A 21,046-nucleotide genomic window follows, 5' to 3' on the forward strand; every position below is an offset into this window, starting at 1 on the left:
CTGACCATGGTATCATTAAGGGTGAATATTGTATTCTTGGTTTTTAGTTTATATTTTTCGGTGAACCCCAGCGGCCAGTTTGCCTGTTGTCCATGAATAGAGTTGTTACTGATAATCATTCCAAAGTCTTACCCTACATATCTTCAACCGTAGCCACATGAGAGTTTGATGCAATTTACCTCACCCGATGTGTCAAAATATGTCCAAGTCGGCTGATCTGATTTTGGTATCATGTTACTTTCTGTGAAATTGAAGTGGTGGTCTAATTTTCCTACAGCGTTTTATTACACTTACGGTATAGTATGGAATACTGCTCACTTATCTGGGGTGTTTTTTTTTTTTTTGTCCACTTCATAATGAGCGAGAGTGGAATTAGAAGCCTTCCATCTCATTGATTATTCTTACATCACCTTCCTCCAACTATGCTTTCTGTACACCATGATATTGGTTTTTGGTGCCTTCTGCCTGTTTGATTGGAATTTTGTTGGCCACTGCTTTCATGAGCTGTCTCTGTGACCTTGACATTAAAGTTTGTATCCATGGTGTGCATTTGGCTGCTTCATCTGTTTCCATGTGAAGGTCAACTACTTAAGGATAGATCATTATACCTCCTTCTTTTCAAAAATAGCTGAGAAGTTGAATTCTTTACTTCCTTTCTTCTTTCTCTTTTCCTAAAACGTAAAAAAAAAAAAAAAAATAAATACATCCATTAGTTAGTACCGATGACAAGATTTTGCCAAAATGGCAGGGGTAGCTTAATGCTTGATGCATTAAAACTGTTCTTCACTTTGACACCTTGTAAGTACTTTCCAATATGCAGCTAATTAGATATCGACCTTAAGCAGGAGTTCAGTATTCTTTTGAGTGCCTGTGTGGTCATTCCATGCATGTTTCGTATTTTTCCTGTTAATACATTAAATGATATCACCATCTTACTTGTGGGCCACTCACATATTTTTGTTTCATGCCTCTTTTTGGTATGTTCCCAAGGATTGTGCCTGACTTAATAATTCTGTAGCTTCCTTGCCGTGTGGTACTTTCAGTTTAAGAATGTAGCTCTTTATGCCCTTTATTTGTTGCAGTGCATATACAGTAAACCCTTGATGTGACGGATTTCGGATTAAACTGACAAATGATAATACAATACATTAATAATGATTTTGAAAATGTGAAAAAAAATGAAAAATCTCAAACGCCACACCATGCGCATTCCACATCGCACTTGTTTTTGGTAGCGTTGGCTTGAGTGACCTTTCAGTCTGCCTCAAGCGATCATTAAGTCGGGCTGTCTACAGAGTGCTTATTTTAAAATTGTGACTATCAAATAATTTTGCACTCCTTACCGTTCAAAATAGCATCAAAAGATTGAAAGAGGTACAATGGAAGCAGGTAGTCTGTCTCCTCACTTTATTAAAAAGAAGTATCCTTTCACAAGAAAGGTGTCAATCACCTCTATCTCAGTCTGACTGACTCCTGCATTCACCTGCCTGGCGAGCGTTCGTACATTGCTGTTGCCCACAGCTTTACTATCGCAGCACATGTCAATTCCTACAACCCCACACGAGATTTTGGAAACTAAATGTGACATTACAACAAAAAACTAAAAACAGGAACCCTCCAGTAAAAGTGAAAAAAAAAAAAATTGCTAGGCATAAGGCAAATATAAGCACTAATCACTGCTCACTAGAAATACACTTCATTTACATTCGAGAACAAAAATGACTAGTGTGCTCACTCTTCACAGTAGTTATCAAAATCTTCCAAGTGTGTGGGGTGGTCTGAGACGGTTTGGTCGCCGCCGCCTGAGGCTGGGTGTCGCCATAACTTAAAATTAAGCCACTGCCCTTAGGTACACCCCCTTGACCCACTACCATGCCATGTCACCTACATTGCCTACCTGCACAAGAGCCAAGCTCTCTGCTATGTCCCGCTACTCGTTTTGCAGACCAGTCCTCCATCGCTGGTTTATCAGTTGCATGAGCGCCGGGACACCATTTCGTAGCTATCTTCCTGCTGCCAGCTGTGTGGGTGACCTATTGGAATATAGCCTGAGTAGCTTTGCTGGTGTGCAGGCTACCTCCAACACCTGTTTTGCTGCCTTTATCGCTGCTTCAGTACGTCCATTTGACTGCGGAAAGTGGGATGCGGAGATGCTGGCCATGATTTCTCATAGTTTCCCTGCCGAGGCAATTTCCTCTGGTGCACCCCATCTGGAAGAGAGAGCTTTGTGATAACGGGATTTTTTTCGGATAGGTTCGAATCCTACTCTGCGCCATGGAAGAGGTGCACTAAAAGCAGGTAGTCCGTCCTCATTTTATTATAAAGAAGTATCCTTTCACAGGAGATGGGTGGCATTTAGTCTGAATCCTCCCTCCACCTCCCCGGTGAGCGTTCCCACACTGCTGGATGCCCGCCCCCCAGCTGTCGTAACACGCACTAAACTCTACAGTGATAGAGGAGTTACAAGAAAGCATGTGAACTTAAGCATGGTTTAGAAAGAGGTTGTATTCGATTTTGCAGACTTTCAGCATTAGTAGACACTCCTTCCCCCTATTAGTCTGTTAAATCGGGGGTTTACTGTATTATGATGCATCTTTCCGTTCTGTTCGGGGCCTAGAGCTTGAGCTTGAGAATGTATTATCAAATACTTCCTTAGTTTGGTTGCAGTGAACTTTAGAAATTTGGAATAACTGTAGATGTAGGTTCTCCAAATTATGGCTTACAATCTTGAAAGACAGAAATGTTGCAAGAGGTTGTGGAGCATCGTAATTTAGTGAGTGTTAATAAGTGCATAAGGATCATATGCAATACCTGGACAGTTCTGTATACGGTATTCATATTTTTTATAAACTGTATCGGTTAAACCAGTGGTTCTTAAAGTGGGGGGAACCCCACCCCCAAGGCGGTCGCCAGAAAATTCAGAGGGGATTGGGGGGAGGGGGACATGAGCAGTCACAGAGAGAGGTTCGGTCGGGAGCTCGACTTGTCATGTAGCCGTCTGTTCTTCACCCCCACCCCCACTCGATTCTCTACAAGCAAGAGGAATTGAACGCGTTTTTTACCCGTTTGCTCATCCCTCACACTCATGTACGAGGGCTGCACCTAGAATGACGCCAGTAATTAACAGCAGAGCTTAAGGTCAAGTTTTAGAGCTATTTCAACTGCTAGTACGTAAACTTGAGTATTAAAGCTTTAATAATAGTTCTGCATTTCCTTTTATTTGCTGAATTTGAAATATTTCGTGTTTCATTTGTTCATTAAATGTGCTAATGCCGGTCTAGCATACAAAACTTATTAGCAAACCCTTCTTCATTGCTAACGTTAGGCAGATAAAATATAATTGCATGTAGCTTTGTAAATCTAAATTCGTGTGTGACATATGAACAACAAAAGTTCTTAAAATCATGGCATGCATGACACCGTGTTTGTGTGTGTGTGTGTGTGTGTGTATGTACAGTATATAAATTTCTTTAACATACAAAGTCGTTTCACATATTAGTGGTTAGGATGTAAGGCGTGTGTGCAAGTAGGAAGAGTGATTGATTCCCAGTGAAGGTTGGTCTGCGGCAGGGGTGTGCGAGATGTCCCCATGGTTAATTTGCTTAAGGTTGGGGTGGTTAGGGAGGTAAATGCAAGTTTTGAAGAGAGTGGTGAGTGTGAAGTCTTGGGGATACGAGGGCGTGGGAAGTAAGTCAGTTTTTGCCAATGACACAGCTTTGGTGGCTGATTAGAGTGAGAAACTGCAGAAGTTGGCGACTGAGTTTGGAAAAGTGTGTGGAAGGAGAAAGTTGAGAGTAAATATGAATAAGAGCAAGGTTATTAGGCTCAGTAGGGTTGAGTGACTGGTTAATTGGGATGTACATTTGAGTGGAGAAAATTTGAGGAATTGAAGTGTTTTAGATATCTGGGAGTGGACTTAGCAGCGAATGGAATCGTGGATATGATAAGGTGGTGAGTCTTAGGGTTGGGGAGGAGGCGAAGGAATAGTAGTTCCTACAATATTATATGATTGTGAGTCATGCTGCTATAGATAGGGTTGTACGGAGGAGGACGGATGTGTTGGAAATGAAATGTCTGCGCACAGTGTGAGGTGGTTTGATTAAGTAATGAAAGGCTAAGAGATGTGTGGAAATAAAAAGTGTGGTTTGAGAGAGCAGAAGAGTTAAAATGGTTTGGAAAGAATGACAAAGAGGATTATATGTCAAGAGGTGGAGGTAACGAGAAGTGGGAGACCAAATTGGAGGTGGAAGGATGGAGTGGAAAAAATTATGAGCAATCAGGGCCTGAACATGCACGAAAGTGAGAGGTGTGCAAGAAATAAAGTGAATTGGAATGATGTCGAATACCGGGTTCAACGTGCTGTCACTGGACTGAACCAGGGCATTTGAAACATCTGGGGTAATAAACCATGGAAGGGTCTGTGGGGCGTGGATATGGATTGGGAGCTGTGGTTTCGGTGCATTGCACATGGCAGCTAGAGACTAAATTTGAATGAATGTGGCCTTTTTTGTCTTTTCCTGGCACTACCTTACTGAAGCAGGGGTAGTGATGCTGTTTCCTGTAGGGTGGAGTAGCGCCAGGAGTGGATGAAAGCTAGCAAGTATGAGTATGTATACAAGTATATGTCTGTGTTTGTGTGTGTATATGTTGCTATGTATATGTGCATGTATGGACATTTATGTGTATATATGTGTATATGAGTGGTTGGGCCATTCTTCGTGTTTCCTGGTACTACCTCGCTGATGTGGGAAACTGCAATCAAGTATGATAAATAAATAGGATTGAATTTTTATCTGTAATAGTTGAATTAGTTATTTGGGGAGTTTATTTTTGAGGCACATAATGTAATTCATAAGCATCATGAATATGTAATTACTCAAAATTACAGCTTGCCCATATTGTGTATTAAAATTTTTGTCCATAATGTATTTATATTTGCTCTGAAGAGTTTTGAATGTGATAAAATGATAGTTACAGATAAGGTACCACATGTTTTACTCTTTTTATTTACAGAATGCCTGAAGAAATGGCTCAACAAAGGAAGACTAGGAAATACACTGAAGAGTACCTGAGATATGATTTCACATCACAAAGTAAGGGAAATTTTGAAGCACCTTAGTGTGTTATATGCCTCAAAACCTTGAGAAATGATGACATGTGCCCATCAGGAATGAAACATCACCTCAGTGGCTACCATCCAGACTTAGTTAACAACCCAGAAGCCTGTTTTGCAGCTAAGAGAAAGCCTTGAAAGACAAAGACTTGGACTCATCAGGAATATCTCAACAGCAGTCAGCAAAGATTGTAGAGACGTCATGTGAATTATCATTCATGATAGCTAAAGCAAAAAAGCTGCATAGCATTGGTGAAACACTTGTGAAACCATGCATTCTGAGTGCTACAAAACTGTTACTTCCAGATGAGAGCTATCTGAAATTGGCTGTGATTTCATTATCCAATTCCACAGGAAAACTTTGGATTGCTGTAATGGTAGTAGAGACCAGAACAACAGCTGTTGATATCTTCAATGCTGTTTCAATTTTTTTTCAAGAGCATGACATTTCCTGTGAAAATTTATTTGGCATGTGCACAGATAGAGCTCCTTCCTTGTTAGGCCCGTGCTCAGGTTTTATTAGCAAGGTGAAAGAGGAGAGTGTCTCTGCAATTTCTACACACTGCTTTCTACATTGCCAAGCTTTGGCAGCAAAAACTCCAGGAACATTTGGACATCATGATCAAGATCGTAAATTACATAAAGGACAATGCCCTCAATACACGACTGTTTGCACAGCTTTGTCATGATTTAGGAACAGAGAATAAGACTTTGTTTTTTCACACAAACATATGCAGGCTCTCAAAGGGCAGTATGTTGGGCTGCTTGTATGAACTTTAAAAAGTAAAGATGTTCCTGGAAACTGAGGGAAAACAGTACCTCCACTTTTAATTTTGATGAAGTTAACTTTTTCCTGGCTTACCTAGCAGATATCTTTCAAGTCTTAAATGACTTGAACCTGAAGCTACAAGGATGAGACACAACTATGGTTGGCCACTGTGATACAATTAAAACATTCATTGGGAAGTTGCAACTGGGGAGGTGTTGCATACAGAACACAGCATCCCTTCCTCATCTGGATGAAGTTTTGAAAGAAAAAATTTTTCAGTGACAAGCTAAAAACAGAAATTGAGGATCACCTTGAAAGACTGGATAATGAATTTCATCACAATTTTTCTAACATTAACAACAGCAGTTTTGAATTTAATCTTGCCAGGAACCCCTTTTCTGTGGAAGTTGAGGATATTCCTGAAGCTATGTAAGGATTTCCTAAACTGAAATTTAATTCTGTAGCAAAGGATCATTTTACTTGTCTTGGTCTAGAGAAGTTTTGGGTGAAGTATTTTTCAGTTTACCAGAAAATAAGCCTGTCAATCCTAAAAGTCATTGTCCAGTTTTATCTGTTTACCTTTGTGAAGTAGGTTTTTCAGCATTGGTTAATATAAAAACAAAGCAAAGAAACAAGCTAGATGTGGAGGGTGATCTCCGATGTTCCCTGAGCAACCAGACAACACCAAATAATACTACACTAGCCAGTCAGAAGAATCAGCACCACCCATCTCATTGATGAGCACTTCCTAGCTACCAAAGTCAACATACATAATTTGCTGTTTCATTTGTAACATGCTGATTTAAGCAGTACTGGTGGCAAAAGTTTGGCTTGATTGTACTTACTTTCTTCTGTTTTCCAATGACTTTTCATTTAAGCGCATCAGGATTATCAAATATATAAGCAGAATATGCATAAGAATCATTACCCTTGTACTAGTGCACCCACTGTCTGTCTTAAAAATAAGAAAATTTTTGGTTTCATTGGAATGAATAAGTTCTGATTTCTCTTAATTACTGCAATGGAAATGATGACTTTTTATTTAGTTGTAGTTACTGTCTCCAGGTAATATAAGTTTCATTGAAACTAGGTGCATAAAGATAATAAAACTAAAATCTTGAAGCACTAAAACTTTTTTTATTCATCCAAAAACTCAAACTCATATAAGCAATAAGTTTATTGGTATAAAAATCCATTGAAGTGTACTGGTATAAGAATTACTGATTATTATTCAATAAGACTTGAAAGGGTATAGGGCGGCATGGTATCCAGGGCTCTGTTGAGGGGGGAAGCAAGGCCAAAAAGAACCACTGGGTTAAACAGTATCCACATTTCCAGATATACATTTTTATTATGAAAATAAGTAACCTCTTGAACATGCAGGTTAACTGTAGTTGAATAATGGATGTACTCTTCCAGGATCCTTGTGAGAAAATGCTAGAGTAAGCTATCCAGTAGCCTTCATGTGTCTGAAATTTATTTCCTGTTTTAGTGCTTGTGTACAATATTTGCATAAGATTTCTTCTTATAGGAATACTGTTTCCTGGTCATTAATGTGTTGTCATTTCTTTTACAGAGAAAGACCTTGAGACAAGGAAAAATCAACTTGATCAGCTTAGGGTAAGGTACAACCATGAATCACATCAACTTTTTCACCTTTCTGTGACTAAGAAAACTTACATATTGTCAGTTTCATTTATATACTTCAAAGTTGTAAACATGTCATGTCATACTTCTCTCTTTAACCATCATTAGATTCATAGTTGCTAATCTCTCCTTTTAACTCATATATCACCTTTATTGCTCTACATTAGACCTTCTCTGTTAGATTGATTGTTCAGGTTAGTCTGATAAAAAAGTTCCACTGGAGGACAGCAGTGATTTTACATGAAATAAATGAGCTATTTATGAGAAGTTGATGACTTCGAATTTATGCAAACTGGAAGAAGGAAGGATTAGTGTAGATATGATTATGATTTTTCTAAAAAACAAAAATGTACCATTTCATGAATTAATGCATATATTTTTTTTCAATTTAGCAAGTAAAAGAAGAATAATGAGAGGTCAAAGCATGAAACTAAGCGAGAAGCAAATTAGACAAGATGTGTAGAGGTGCTTCTGTGGTAGTAGAGTGACAGATGAGTGAAGTTGGCTGAGTGATGGGACAGAATTAATTAACTCTATAAAAGATTTTTAAAAGGTTCTGTCATGGTAAAGAAAGTGTAAGAGATGGGGACTCATAAGTGTAGAATTTCTTCGATGTGTTGCATGGACAGGTAATTATACATTTATTCTCTAGTGACAGTTTGGGAGAGAGTGTGAAATTAGAGTGTTAAGAATAAATGTGAAAAATAAGGTATTGAGTTGCAACAGGGGGATGAGATTAGGAACCTGTGAGTGGACAAGACAGGAGATGGAACCAAGGCAGCTGAAGTGGGAGAGGGGCTAAGATTCTGGATGCAATAAAAAGAGTGTGGAAAGAGATGTTAGTGTCTGTTAAGGTAAAGATGGGTATGCTTGAAGATATGGTAGCCCTGTATGGATGTATCTAGCCCTTGAAAAAAAAGATGTGTTAGAGATGAAATGCCTAATGATATATGTGGTGTGAGGCAGGTTGATTTGAAGGAATGACATTTTACCTACTCACAAGCACCTATGTCAAAATTTTGTAAAGAATGTACGACTGGTGCTTAACACTCATTATGTGTCTCATTTGATGAATAATGTTCTCTCTCTTTGCCTTCTCACACATCCATTTATTGATAATTTTACTTTCATGTAGGGCTAACCCCAGCCATACATAAAGTTTTCTTTAAGATATTTCTGTGGTTGTTCCATGCCCATTTCTTATTTTTCTGGAGATTAGATTTAATCTTTTCATCTTTTATTTCCAGACTCATATATATCAGTTTTGTCTTTTTTAGTATATTACCAGTTATGACAAAGAGTTAACAGATGTGTATCTTCCTTGCTGAGATTCTTTGACATCCAGCACTTTTTTCCTGATGTCTTCAGTTTGCTAGCACAGGCCCCCTGATATGAAAAACGAAGTGATATTTAGAAAGGATATGCTTATCAGTGTCATACAATAGTATGGTATTTTGATTTAGAGAAAGCCTATGATATTACTTGGTGATATGATATTGTAAGGAAATTCCACAAAATGGGCTTTTACAGTAGGTTACTAAGTTATATTCAACAGCTTTTGAAAGAAGACTAAAGATGAGGGTTGGTAATGAATGTTTAAGAGAATTCTCACTTGAAGAAGGTGTTCCTTGGGGTAGCATGTCAAGTGTTATCTCTATCAGTGCTACCACTAATAGCAATGTAAACACTTTGTTAGGGGGTGTTGAATTACCCTCTTTGTTAATGATGTGTCTGTTTTAAAAACCTTGCGATTTAAATTTTCTGCTTAGATGCTTGAAACTATTGTTGATAAGATAGCTATTTGGGCAGATAAATCTAGTTTTAATTTTTCTTGAACAAAATATTCGGTATATGTTTCATGCAGAAGCTATACATTTCCATATGAAGAATAGTTAAAGGTTTTGGGTAAAATTTTTGATAAAAGATTGATGTGGGCCCCCTATAAAAAAGAAAAATCTTTACAAGTAAAGTGACAAAGTCAGTAAACATCTTGAAAGTGGTGTTTTATTAGCAGCATGCGTTTACATATGCTGAATTTGTTTATTTCAGTCGTTACTAAAAACTTTAATGTTAGCATAGACGATGGAGATCAGTGCATTAAATCTTTATATGCAAAGTAATGTGAAGTTTGATATAAAGATTAGCTGGAGAGTTAGATTTTCTCTAGTTTCTGATATTTGCTCATTCCTTGTTTGACCACAGATGCAGCTCAAGCAGCCTGTCCCGGAATCCTGGGGAAATCGGTCCACTGGAGCTCTTGGATCGACCTGGCCACAAAGCAATTTAGCACCGACCTGGCCACAAAGCAGTCAGCCAGCAGATTACTACAGGGACAGTTCACTGCTGCAGACCTGGCCACAGAATTATCGAATGATGGGTCAGTACAAGGATGGTTTGCAGTCATGGACACAGGATAATCGAGTACCAGATCAGTACAATGAGGGTTCACAAATGAATAATTGGTCACAGAATAATCAGGAAACAGGCCAATTTAAGGACAGTCAGCAAGAGAATACCCTGACACAAAATAATCAAGGAACAGATCAGCAAACAAAGGGTCAGCAGACACAGTCCTGGACACAGAGTAATCAAAGGATGGATCAGTACAAGGAAAATCCACAGAATAATTGGGCAACAGACCAAGATAATTGGGCACAAAGTGATCAGACAACAAACCAGTACAAGGACAGTTCTCAGATGGATACTTGGTCACAGAATAATCGAGGAACAAATAATTACAGGGATAATGCACAGATGCAGTCTTTGACATATGACAATTGGGGGACAGAGAGTCCACAGTCATCACAGACCTGGTCTCAGAATAACAGGGCAACAAGTCAGTACCAGGATAGTTCAAGGATGCAAACATCTACACAGGCTAATTGGGGAATGGAAACTTGGTCAGAGAATAATCAAGATACAGGTTATTACAGGGAAAATTCTCAGATGCAACCATGGACACAGAATAATCGTGGGACAAGTCAAAATTGGACCCAGAATAATCGGGCAACAGGTCATTACACAGATAATCAACAAGAAGCCTGGGCATCAAATAGTCGGATAACAGGTCAGTTTACAGAGAGAAGACAAATGGAAACCTGGACACCGAATAATCATTTGACAGGCCACATTACAGAGAGTCGACAGATGGAAACTTGGGCAAGAAACAGTCGAATGCCAGATCAATACATGGAGACATGGGGTCAGAATAGTTTGTTGCCAGATCCTTACATGCATTCAGAGGTGGACCCCTGGGAACCAAGCAGCAATTCACTGAGTCAATATAAAGACCTACCTGGCTTTAAGGCATTGTCTTCAATTCAGCAGTCACCAGGCTATAAAGAGTGGATCAGAAAGGTAGGTAACCCTCTGCTTTGTTGTCTTTGCTGATGTAACACTTACATGAGAAGCAGGCTTGTTGCAGAAACTATCACGGTCAAAAATCCATAACTGTGTGATATTATTATAAGCATTTTCACATGAGCTAACATACTTTAGAAAGGTGAATTGTCAAACACTTTTATAGGAAAATACGTACATACATTCAGACAAGGCACACTTAGCCCCACACTTTGCCCTATGATTTTAATTGCCAGTCCTTTTGATGCAACACTTTTTATACCTCTAGCAGCTCATTATGAGGCATATTGATGTACTATGTCCATCAGTCTTTTTGTTCACTAGCATCTTCATTCAGAAGAAAAGTTTCATTGCCATGCTTTGCATTTGAAAGCAGAGGATGAAGATTTTGGTATATTCTCGTAGGTGCCATAATTTATTGGTATACTGTTCTCCTTAATTGGCAGCAATGCTGTGAAGAAGGAAACTGTCAATTACAATTGGAGTGGTGGAGGAACTTCCCTGAATGGAATTATCAGACACTCGTATATTCCTGTTGTCTGCTGTCAGCTATGTGGAGAACTTACTTGTGTTTGTTTGCAAAATTTACCAGAATTTTTAATATTTTTTGTTAAAGGCATGTGTGATTAAATTAAAAGTAGATATACAGCTGTGAAAGAATATTTGGAAATCTAACACAGTCCTAAAACATGTGCAAAATAAAATAGTCCAGTCATATTTATGCTAAGTTATTGAATTTCATTCACAGTTCATGCAAAGTCTCATTTGTTTTGATGATGAATGGAATGGCAGTAACAACTGTGTACAGGTTTGAGTCTGATTTACATATATGTTTCAAATCAAGATTCATACCTTTGAAAATTTAGGGTCATTTATGCTCCAGTGACCTGTAATTAAAGGAAGATTAGCATGTATGGAAGATTAACAGACCAAATTGGAGATGAAAGGATGTACTGGAAAAGAAAAGGGCCTGAACATGCAGCAAGGTGTAAGGCATGCGCAGGTTAAACTAAACCAGAGCATGTGAAGTGGCCGGAAGACACCATGAAGAGGTCTGTAGGGCCTGGTTGTGGATAGGGGACTGTTCTTTGGTTCATTGCCAATGACAGCTAGAATGGATTTGTGTGAATGCAGCCTGTCCTCATCTGTTCCTAGCATTTTTTTTATTTTCCAAAAGAAGAAACAGAGAAGGGGGCCAAGTGAGGATATTCCCTCAAAGGCTCAATCATCTATTCTTAATGCTACCTCGCTTACCCGGGAAATGGCGAACATACATGATAAATTATTTTATTTATTTATTATACTTAATCGCTGTTTCCCGGGTCAGTGAAGTAGAGCCAGGAAAAGGAAGAAGAATAGCCTATCCACTCATATACACATATATACACATAAACACCCTCATATGCACATATACATAACATTATTATTATTGTTATTATTATTATTATTATCATCATTATTATTTAATTTGTTTATGGATGGGGTTGTTATGGAGGTGAATGCAAGAGTTTTGGAAAGAGGGGCAAGTATGAAGTCTGTTGGGGATGAGAGAGCTTGGGAAGTGAGTCAGTTGTTGTTCGCTGATGATACAGCGCTGGTGGCTGATTCATGTGAGAAACTGCAGAAGCTGGTGACTGAGTTTGGTAAAGTGTACGAAAGAAGAAAGTTAAGAGTAAATGTGAATAAGAGCAAGGTAATTAGGTACAGTAGGGTTGAGGGTCAAGTCAATTGGGAGGTAAGTTTGATTGGAGAAAAACTGGAGGAAGTAAAGTGTTTTAGATACATGGGAGTGGATCTGGCAGTGGATGGAACCATGGAAGCGGAAGTGGATCATAGGGTGGGGGAGGGGGCGAAAATCCTGGGAGCCTTGAAGAATGTGTGGAAGTCGAGAACATTATCTTGGAAAGCAAAAATGGGTATGTTTGAAGGAATCGTGGTTCCAACAATGTTGTATGGTTGCAAGGCGTGGGCTATGGATAGAGTTGTGCGCAGGAGGATGGATGTGCTGGAAATGAGATGTTTGAGGACAATGTGTGGTGTGAGGTGGTTTGATCGAGTAAGTAACGTAAGGGTAAGAGAGATGTGTGGAAATAAAAAGAGCGTGGTTGAGAGAGCAGAAGAGGGTGTTTTGAAATGGTTTGGGCACATGGAGAGAATGAGTGAGGAAAGATTGACCAAGAGGATATATGTGTCGGAGGTGGAGCGAACGAGAAGTGGGAGACCAAATTGGAGGTGGAAAGATGGAGTGAAAAAGTGAAAAAGATTTTGTGTGATCGGGGCCCGAACATGCAGGAGGGTGAAAGGAGGGCAAGGAATAGAGTGAATTGGATCGATGTGGTATACCGGGGTTGACGTGCTGTCAGTGGATTGAATCAGGGCATGTGAAGCGTCTGGGGTAAACCATGGAAAGCTGTGTAGGTATGTATATTTGCGTGTGTGGACGTATGTATATACATGTGTATGGGGGTGGGTTGGGCCATTTCTTTCGTCTGTTTCCTTGCGCTACCTCGCAAACGCGGAAGAAAGCGACAAACCGAAAAAAAAACAGTATTATTATTATTATTATTATTATTATTATTATTATGTTTGCTTTGAAGAATGTATGTGAGAAATACTTAGAAAAGCAAATGGATTTGTATGTAGCATTTATGGATCTGGAGAAGGCATATGATAGAGTTGATAGAGATGCTCTGTGGAAGGTATTAAGAATATATGGTGTGGGAGGCAAGTTGTTAGAAGCAGTGAAAAGTTTTTATCGAGGATGTAAGGCATGTGTATGTGTAGGAAGAGAGGAAAGTGATTGGTTCTCAGTGAATGTAGGTTTGCGGCAGGGGTGTGTGATGTCTCCATGGTTGTTTAATTTGTTTATGGATGGGGTTGTTAGGGAGGTGAATGCAAGAGTTTTGGAAAGAGGGGCAAGTATGAAGTCTGTTGGGGATGAGAGAGCTTGGGAAGTGAGTCATCTGTTGTTCGCTGATGATACTGCGCAGGTGGCTGATTCATGTGAGAAACTGCAGAAGCTGGTGACTGAGTTTGGTAAAGTGTGTGAAAGAAGAAAGTTTAGAGTAAATGTGAATAAGAGCAAGGTTATTAGGTACAGTAGGGTTGAGGGTCAAGTCAATTGGGAGGTAAGTTTGAACAGAGAAAAACTGGAGGTAGTAAAGTGTTTTAGATATCTGGGAGTGGATCTGGCAGCGGAACCATGGAAGCGGAAGTGAATCATAGGGTGGGGGAGGGGGCGAAAATCCTGGGAGCCTTGAAGAATGTGTGGAAGTCGAGAACATTATCTCAGAAAGCAAAAATGGGTATGTTTGAAGGAATAGTGGTTCCAACAGTGTTGTATGGTTGCGAGGCGTGGGCTATGGATAGAGTTGTGCGCAGGAGGGTGGATTTGATGGAAATGAGATGTTTGAGGAAAATGTGTGGTGTGAGGTGGTTTGATCGAGTAAGTAATGTAAGGGTAAGAGAGATGTTTGGAAATAAAAAGAGCGTGGTTGAGAGAGCAGAAGAGGGTGTTTTGAAATGGTTTGGGCACATGGAGAGAATGAGTGAGGAAAGATTGACCAAGAGGATATATGTGTCGGAGGTGGAGGGAACGAGGAGAAGTGGGAGACCCAATTGGAGGTGGAAAGATGGAGTGAAAAAGATTTTGTGTGATCGGGGCCTGAACATGCAGGAGGGTGAAAGGCGGGCAAGGAATAGAGTGAATTGGATCGATGTGGTATACTGGGGTTGACGTGCTGTCAGTGGATTGAATCAGGGCATGTGAAGCGTCTGGGGTAAACCATGGAAAGTTGTGTGGGGCCTGGATGTGGAAAGGGAGCTGTGGTTTCTGGCATTATTGTACGACAGCTAGAGACTGAGTGTGAACGAATGGGGCCTTTGTTGTCTTTTCCTAGCGCTACCTCGCACACATGAGGGGGGAGGGGGATGGTATTCCATGGGTGGCGATGGAAATGAATAAAGGCAGACAGTGTGAATTGTGTGCATGGGTATATATGTATGTGTCTATATGTGTACATTGAGACGTATAGGTATGTATATTTGCTTGTGTGGACGTGTATGTATATACATGTGTATGGGGGTGGGTTGTGCCATTTCTTTCGTCTGTTTCCTTGCGTTACCTCGCAAACACGGGAGACAGCGACAAACAATATAATAAATAAATAAAATATTATTATTATCCCTGGGGATGGGGGAGAAAGAATACTTCCCACACATTCCTCACGTGTCGTAGAAGGCGACTAAAGGGGACCGGAGCGGGGGGCTGGAAATCCTCCCCTCTTTGTATTTTAACCTTATAAAAGGGGAAACAGAAGAAGGAGTCACGCGGGGAGTGCTCATCCTCCTCGAAGGCTCAGATTGGGGAGTCTAAATGTGTGTGGATGTAACCAAGATGAGAAAAAAGGAGAGATAGGTAGTATGTTTGAGGAAAGGAACCTGGATGTTTTGGCTCTGAGTGAAACGAAGCTCAAGGGTAAAGGGGAAGAATGGTTTGGGAATGTCTTGGGAGTAAAGTCAGGGGATAGTGAGACGACAAGAGCAAGGGAAGGAGTAGCACTACTCCTGAAACAGTTGTGGGAGTATGTGATAGTGTGTAAGAAAGTAAACTCGAGATTGATATGGATAAAACTAAAAGTTGATGGAGAGAGATGGGTGATTATTGGTGCATATGCACCTGGGCATGAGAAGAAAGATCATGAGAGGCAAGTGTTTTGGGAGCATCTGAGTGAGTGTGTTAGTAGTTTTGATGCACGAGACTGGGTTATAGTGATGGGTGATTTGAATGCAAAGTTGAGTAATGAGACAGTTAAGGGAATAATTGGTGTACATGAGGTGTTCAGTGTTGTAAATGGAAATGGTGAAGAGCTTGTAGATTTATGTGCTAAAAAAGGACTGGTGATTGGGAATACCTGGTTTAAAATGAGAGATATACATAAGTATACATATGTAAGTAGGAGAGATGGCCAGAGAGCATTATTGGATTACGTGTTGATTGATAGGCACGCAAAAGAGAGACTTTTGGATGTTAATGTTCTGAGAGGTGCGACTGGAGGGATGTGTGATCATTATCTTGTGGATACGGAGGTGAAGATTTGTAGAGGTTCAGAAAAGAAGAGAGAGAGTGCTGGGGTGGAAAGAATGGTGATAGTAAGTGCGCTTGGGAAGGAGACTTGTGTAAGGAAGTAACAGGAGAGACTGAGTACAGAATGGAAAAAGGTGAGAACAAAGGACGTAAGGGGAGATGGGGGAGGAATTGGATGTATTTAGGGAAGCAGTGATGGCTTGTGCAAAAGATGCTTGTGGCATGAGAAGTGTGGGAGGTGGGCAAATTAGAAAGGGTAGTGAGTGGTGGGATGAAGAAGTAAGAGTGTCAGTGAAAGAGAAGAGAGAGGCATTTGGACGATTTTTGCAGGGAAATAATGCAAATGAGTGGGAGATGTATAAAAGAAAGAGGCTGGAGGTCAAGAGAAAGGTGCAAGAGGTGAAAAAGAGGGCAAATGAGGGTTGGGGTTCTGAGAGAGCATCATTAAATTTTAGGAAGAATAAAAAGATGTTTTGGAAGGAGGTAAATAAAGTGCGTAAGACAAGGGAACAAATGGGAACTTCAGTGAAGGGGGAAGTGGGGAGGTGATAAGAAGTGGTGGTGATGTGAGAAGGAGATGGAGTGGGTATTTTGAAGGTTTGTTGAATGTGTTTGATGATAGAGTGGCAGATATAGGGTGTTTTGGTCGAGGTGATGTGCAAAGGAAAATGATTTGGTAAACAGAGAAGAGGTAGTAAAAGCTTTGTTGAAGATGAAAGCCGGCAAGGCAGTGGGTTTGGATGGTACTGTAGTGAAATTTATTAAAAAAGGGGATGACTGTGTTGTTGACTGGTTGGTAAACTTATATAATGTATGTATGACTCATGGTGAGGTGCCTGGGGACTGGCGGAATGCTTGCATAGTGTCATTGTACAAAGGCAAAGGGGATAAAAGGGAGTGCTCAAATTACAGAGGTATAAGTTTGTTGAGTACTCCTGGGAAATTATATGGGTGGGTATTGATTGAGAGGGTGAAGGCATGTACAGAGCATCAGATTGAGGAAGAGCAGTGAGGTTTCAGAAGTGGTAGAGGATTTGGGGGGGGAGATGATTCACTTGTGCGCAGGAGGGTGGATGTGCTGGAAATGAGATGTTTGAGGACAGTGTGTGGTATGAGGTGGTTTGATCGAGTAAGTAACGTAAGGGTAAGAGAGATGTTTGGAAATAAAAAGAGCATGGTTGAGAGAGCAGAAGAGGGTGTTTTGAAATGGTTTGGGCACATGGAGAGAATGAGTGAGGAAAGATTGACCAAGAGGATATATGTGTCGGAGGTAGAGGGAACGAGGAGAAGTGGGAGACCAAATTGGAGGTGGAAAGATGGAGTGAAAAAGATTTTGTGTGATCGGGGCCTGAACATGCAGGAGGGTGAAAGGAGGGCAAGGAATAGAGTAAATTGGATCGATGTGGTATATCGGGGTTGACGTGCTGTCAGTGGATTGAATCAGGGCATGTGAAGCGTCTGGGGTAAACCATGGAAAGCTGTGTAGGTATGTATATTTGCGTGTGTGGACGTGTATGTATATATATGTGTATGGGGGTGGGTTGAGCCATTTCTTTCGTCTGTTTCCTTGCGCTACCTCGCAAACGCGGGAGACCGACAAAGCAAAAAAAAAAAAAAAAAATGTGGATGGGTTGGGCCATTCTTTCGTCTTTCCTTGCGCTACCTCGCTAATGCGGGAGACGGCGATTTAGTATAATATACGTTGAAATGTATATGTATGTATATGTGTGTGTGTGGGTGTTTATGTATATACATGTGTATGTGTGTGGGTTGGGCCATTCCTTGTCTGTTTCCTTGTGCTACCTCACTAATGCAGGAAACGGTGGTTAAGTATAATAAATGAAAATAAATAAAAATTTTATGTTGTGCAGCATAGTCACCATACAACAGGTAGAAATAACATATTAGAGAGAAGATAGAAGCATTTCACAAATAAGATTGAGGGGGATAGAGCAAATGGGCTACCACAAAAGGCTGAAAGGACTGTAACTATACAGACTAGTGATAATGTACATGGCAACAAATGGAAGCTATAAAACAAACTTTTTATACCTGAGAGCCTTTCAGCAGGAAAGATGCAGTTTTGAAGTTTTCAAGAATGCCATGGAACAAGCCACTGCAACTATATATCCTAGAAAGAAGAGAAATATATATATAATACTATGTACATGACAACAAATTGAAGGTATAAAACAAAATTTGTTAAACTTGAAAAACTTTCAGCAAGAAAGATACAGTTGTTAAGTCTTTAATATTGCTATGGAATATGCCACTGCAGCTATATAGCCTAGAATGAAGAGAAATATATATGATACTGTGTACATGGCAACAAATTGAAGTTATAAAACAAAATTTTTTAAATCTGAAAGCCTTTCAGCAGGAAAGATACAGTTGTTAAGTTTTCAGTAATGCCATGGAATATGCCAAAATAAATCATACAAAATTACATAACAGCCCAACCAGTAAGTTAGATTGATTAGACAGTTTACTTCTAGGATGAATAAGTAACATGCATGGAAGAGCTACAGGAACTTTTAAAACAAAACTTGACATGAAGTCAGTCCCAGATGAACCAAGAACAATTATGTAATTTAGGTATTATTCATCAAGCAAGACATGCGGTCAGCACTTTCCACAAGACCTACCATTGTGGCTAAATGTCGTCATAGATATTTCTCTCTCTCTCTCTCTCTCTCTCTCTCTCTCTCTCTCTCTCTCTCTGAAACATTCCTTTTTTTTCTTTTCTTTTTTTTTTACTCCTTTCTGGTAAGTTTATTTTCCTGTTTGAATACCTCATGGTTACATATCTCCAAATAAAATGTTGCCTTCTCCTGGTGTTTAGTTTGTATTTCCCCATTCTCCTAATTTATTTCATTTTTCCTGCTTCTCTTAAATTCATAGGCAGATGTAATTTCTAGACCTTCTGTCCTTCTCTGACTACTCTTTCCTCTGTGTTTAGCAGATGATTGTTTTCCAGCCCAAAGCTCATTACGGACATACACCTGGTTACTTCCCTCAGTACAGCTTCCTTTATTGGCATAGTGGCTCTTCTTTTATATCCTGCAGTTTCACAATGTCCTCTTTATCTCTTACTTTATTCAAAATTTGTATTTCATTGCAGCACAGCTCTCTTTAACTACATTTTCTTATTTATCTCTTTCATCTAGCATCACACACACTTCCATAATTGTTCCATTTGTGACTGCATCCACTGTCTCTTCAATGGCCCTTCACAATATTTCATATTGCCTATCTGCTTGAAGATTTCTTGGCTTGTGGTCTTCATTTTATTTCAGCTGCTTCTGCAGGGTAGTCATCTTCCAATCTGAAATTCTGTCTTTGTTTTTGTCTATCCTTTTATAGTTGTGTACCCAAACTGAGTGCATCCCCCCATTTTTTTATAAATTTTTTGTTTTCCCACAGGACTTGTCTGCTTCTATCTGTCTGGCATTTGTTATTGTTTCTAGCACAGACCTCCAGCTTCTTTTAATTTGTCCTCCTGATCCCCCTTTAATGCTTCCATGATTTTTTCTCCATGTTCATTAGCAATGTCCTCCAGCTTTTTTACCTTGTCTTGCTGGTGGTATATTTGTTGAGGCTTGTTCACTCCCATGTTATCCATGAAATGTGAGTTTTCATCTGTTTGGTACCCCATGGCCTGCTTGGCATCATCAGTTTCCCATGAAAAACCCTTAGAATCAAAATCAGATTCATCCTTCACTGTTTCATTTACCTTTTGGTGTATTAGAAAAGACTACCTCAGTATTTAAAGAAACATGCTTATCCTGGTTAGATTTATTCTACCTATATTGGCGTAGGGAACCATGTTTGCCTGGTTCCTGCAGTATTGTACCCCACAGATGTCTGGAATAGTGGTTTAATAGCCTTTTTCTTCAAAATTATAAAGTAATTAAAATATGGGTCCACCAAATGTTCTTTGTTAGGGATAAAGAGTTGCCAGATGGTGAACTTTGGTTAGTTCTCTCTCTCTTATTTTCTCTCTTCATCATGTTCACGAAGCCCCAAGATACTGGAATGAAAAAAAGCTGGTTTGGTAGAAGATTTATGGTCATCTACCAGGTCGATGATATCTTTGTGGTGGCCCCTGGTTGACCAAAGGTAGGGCCAAAATGAGCAGACTTCTGCTACCTGGCTGGGAGGATAGTGATGGGTGATTATGCTAGTGTTTTCCCACAGAAAGGCGGAAGAATGGAAGGTCTTAACTCTAATTTTCTAAAAGAATACTTAAGAGAACTCTTATATATTTATATATTTATTTTGCTTTGTCGCTGTCTCCCGCGTTTGCGAGGTAGCGCAAGGAAACAGACGAAAGAAATGGCCCAACCCACCCCCATACACATGTATACACATACACGTCCACACACGCAAATATACATACCTATACATCTCAATGTACACATATATATACACACACAGACACATACATATATACACATGCACACAATTCACACTGTCTGCCTTTATTCATTCCCATCGCCACCTCGCCACACATGGAATACCATCCCCCTCCCCCCTCATGTGTGTGAGGTAGCGCTAGGAAAAGACAACAAAGGCCCCATTCGTTCACACTCAGTCTCTAGCTGTCATGCAATAATGCCCGAAACCACAGCTCCCTTTCCACATCCAGGCCCCTCACAACTTTCCATGGTTTACCCAGACGCTTCACATGCCCTGATTCAATCCACTGACAGCACGTCAACTCCGGTATACCACATCGATCCAATTCACTCTATTCCTTGCCCGCCTTTCACCCTCCTGCATGTTCAGGCCCCGATCACACAAAATCTTTTTCACTCCATCTTTCCACCTCCAATTTGGTCTCCCACTTCTCCTCGTTCCCTCCACCTCCGACACATATATCCTCTTGGTCAATCTTTCCTCACTCATTCTCTCCATGTGCCCAAACCATTTCAAAACACCCTCCTCTGCTCTCTCAACCACGCTCTTTTTATTTCCACACCTCTCTCACCCTTACATTACTTACTCGATCAAACCACCCCACACCACACATTGTCCTCAAACATATCACTTCCAGCACATCCACCCTCCT

General features: G+C 40.1%; 1 protein-coding gene across 5 annotated transcripts in view; it reads left to right on the forward strand.

Annotated features, from left to right (window-relative positions):
* LOC139749776 (uncharacterized) overlaps window positions 1-21,046 on the forward strand; it is a 122,337-nt gene that overhangs the window by 68,711 nt on the left and 32,580 nt on the right. Inside the window, exons 1-4 of one of the 5 annotated variants that reach the window (XM_071664027.1) lie at window positions 1,298-1,374; window positions 5,014-5,093; window positions 7,459-7,502; window positions 9,732-10,886. In XM_071664027.1, the coding sequence (XP_071520128.1) occupies window positions 5,015-5,093; window positions 7,459-7,502; window positions 9,732-10,886 (1,278 nt within the window). In that variant the 5' untranslated portion in view covers window positions 1,298-1,374; window position 5,014. Of the gene's footprint in view, window positions 1-1,269; window positions 1,390-5,013; window positions 5,094-7,458; window positions 7,503-9,731; window positions 10,887-21,046 lie in introns of those variants that run through there. The other 4 variants (XM_071664019.1, XM_071664046.1, XM_071664037.1 and 1 more) reach the window with 4 other exon arrangements.

The sequence above is a fragment of the Panulirus ornatus genome, chromosome 1, assembly GCF_036320965.1.
Source record: "Panulirus ornatus isolate Po-2019 chromosome 1, ASM3632096v1, whole genome shotgun sequence".
NCBI lineage: Eukaryota > Metazoa > Arthropoda > Malacostraca > Decapoda > Palinuridae > Panulirus > Panulirus ornatus.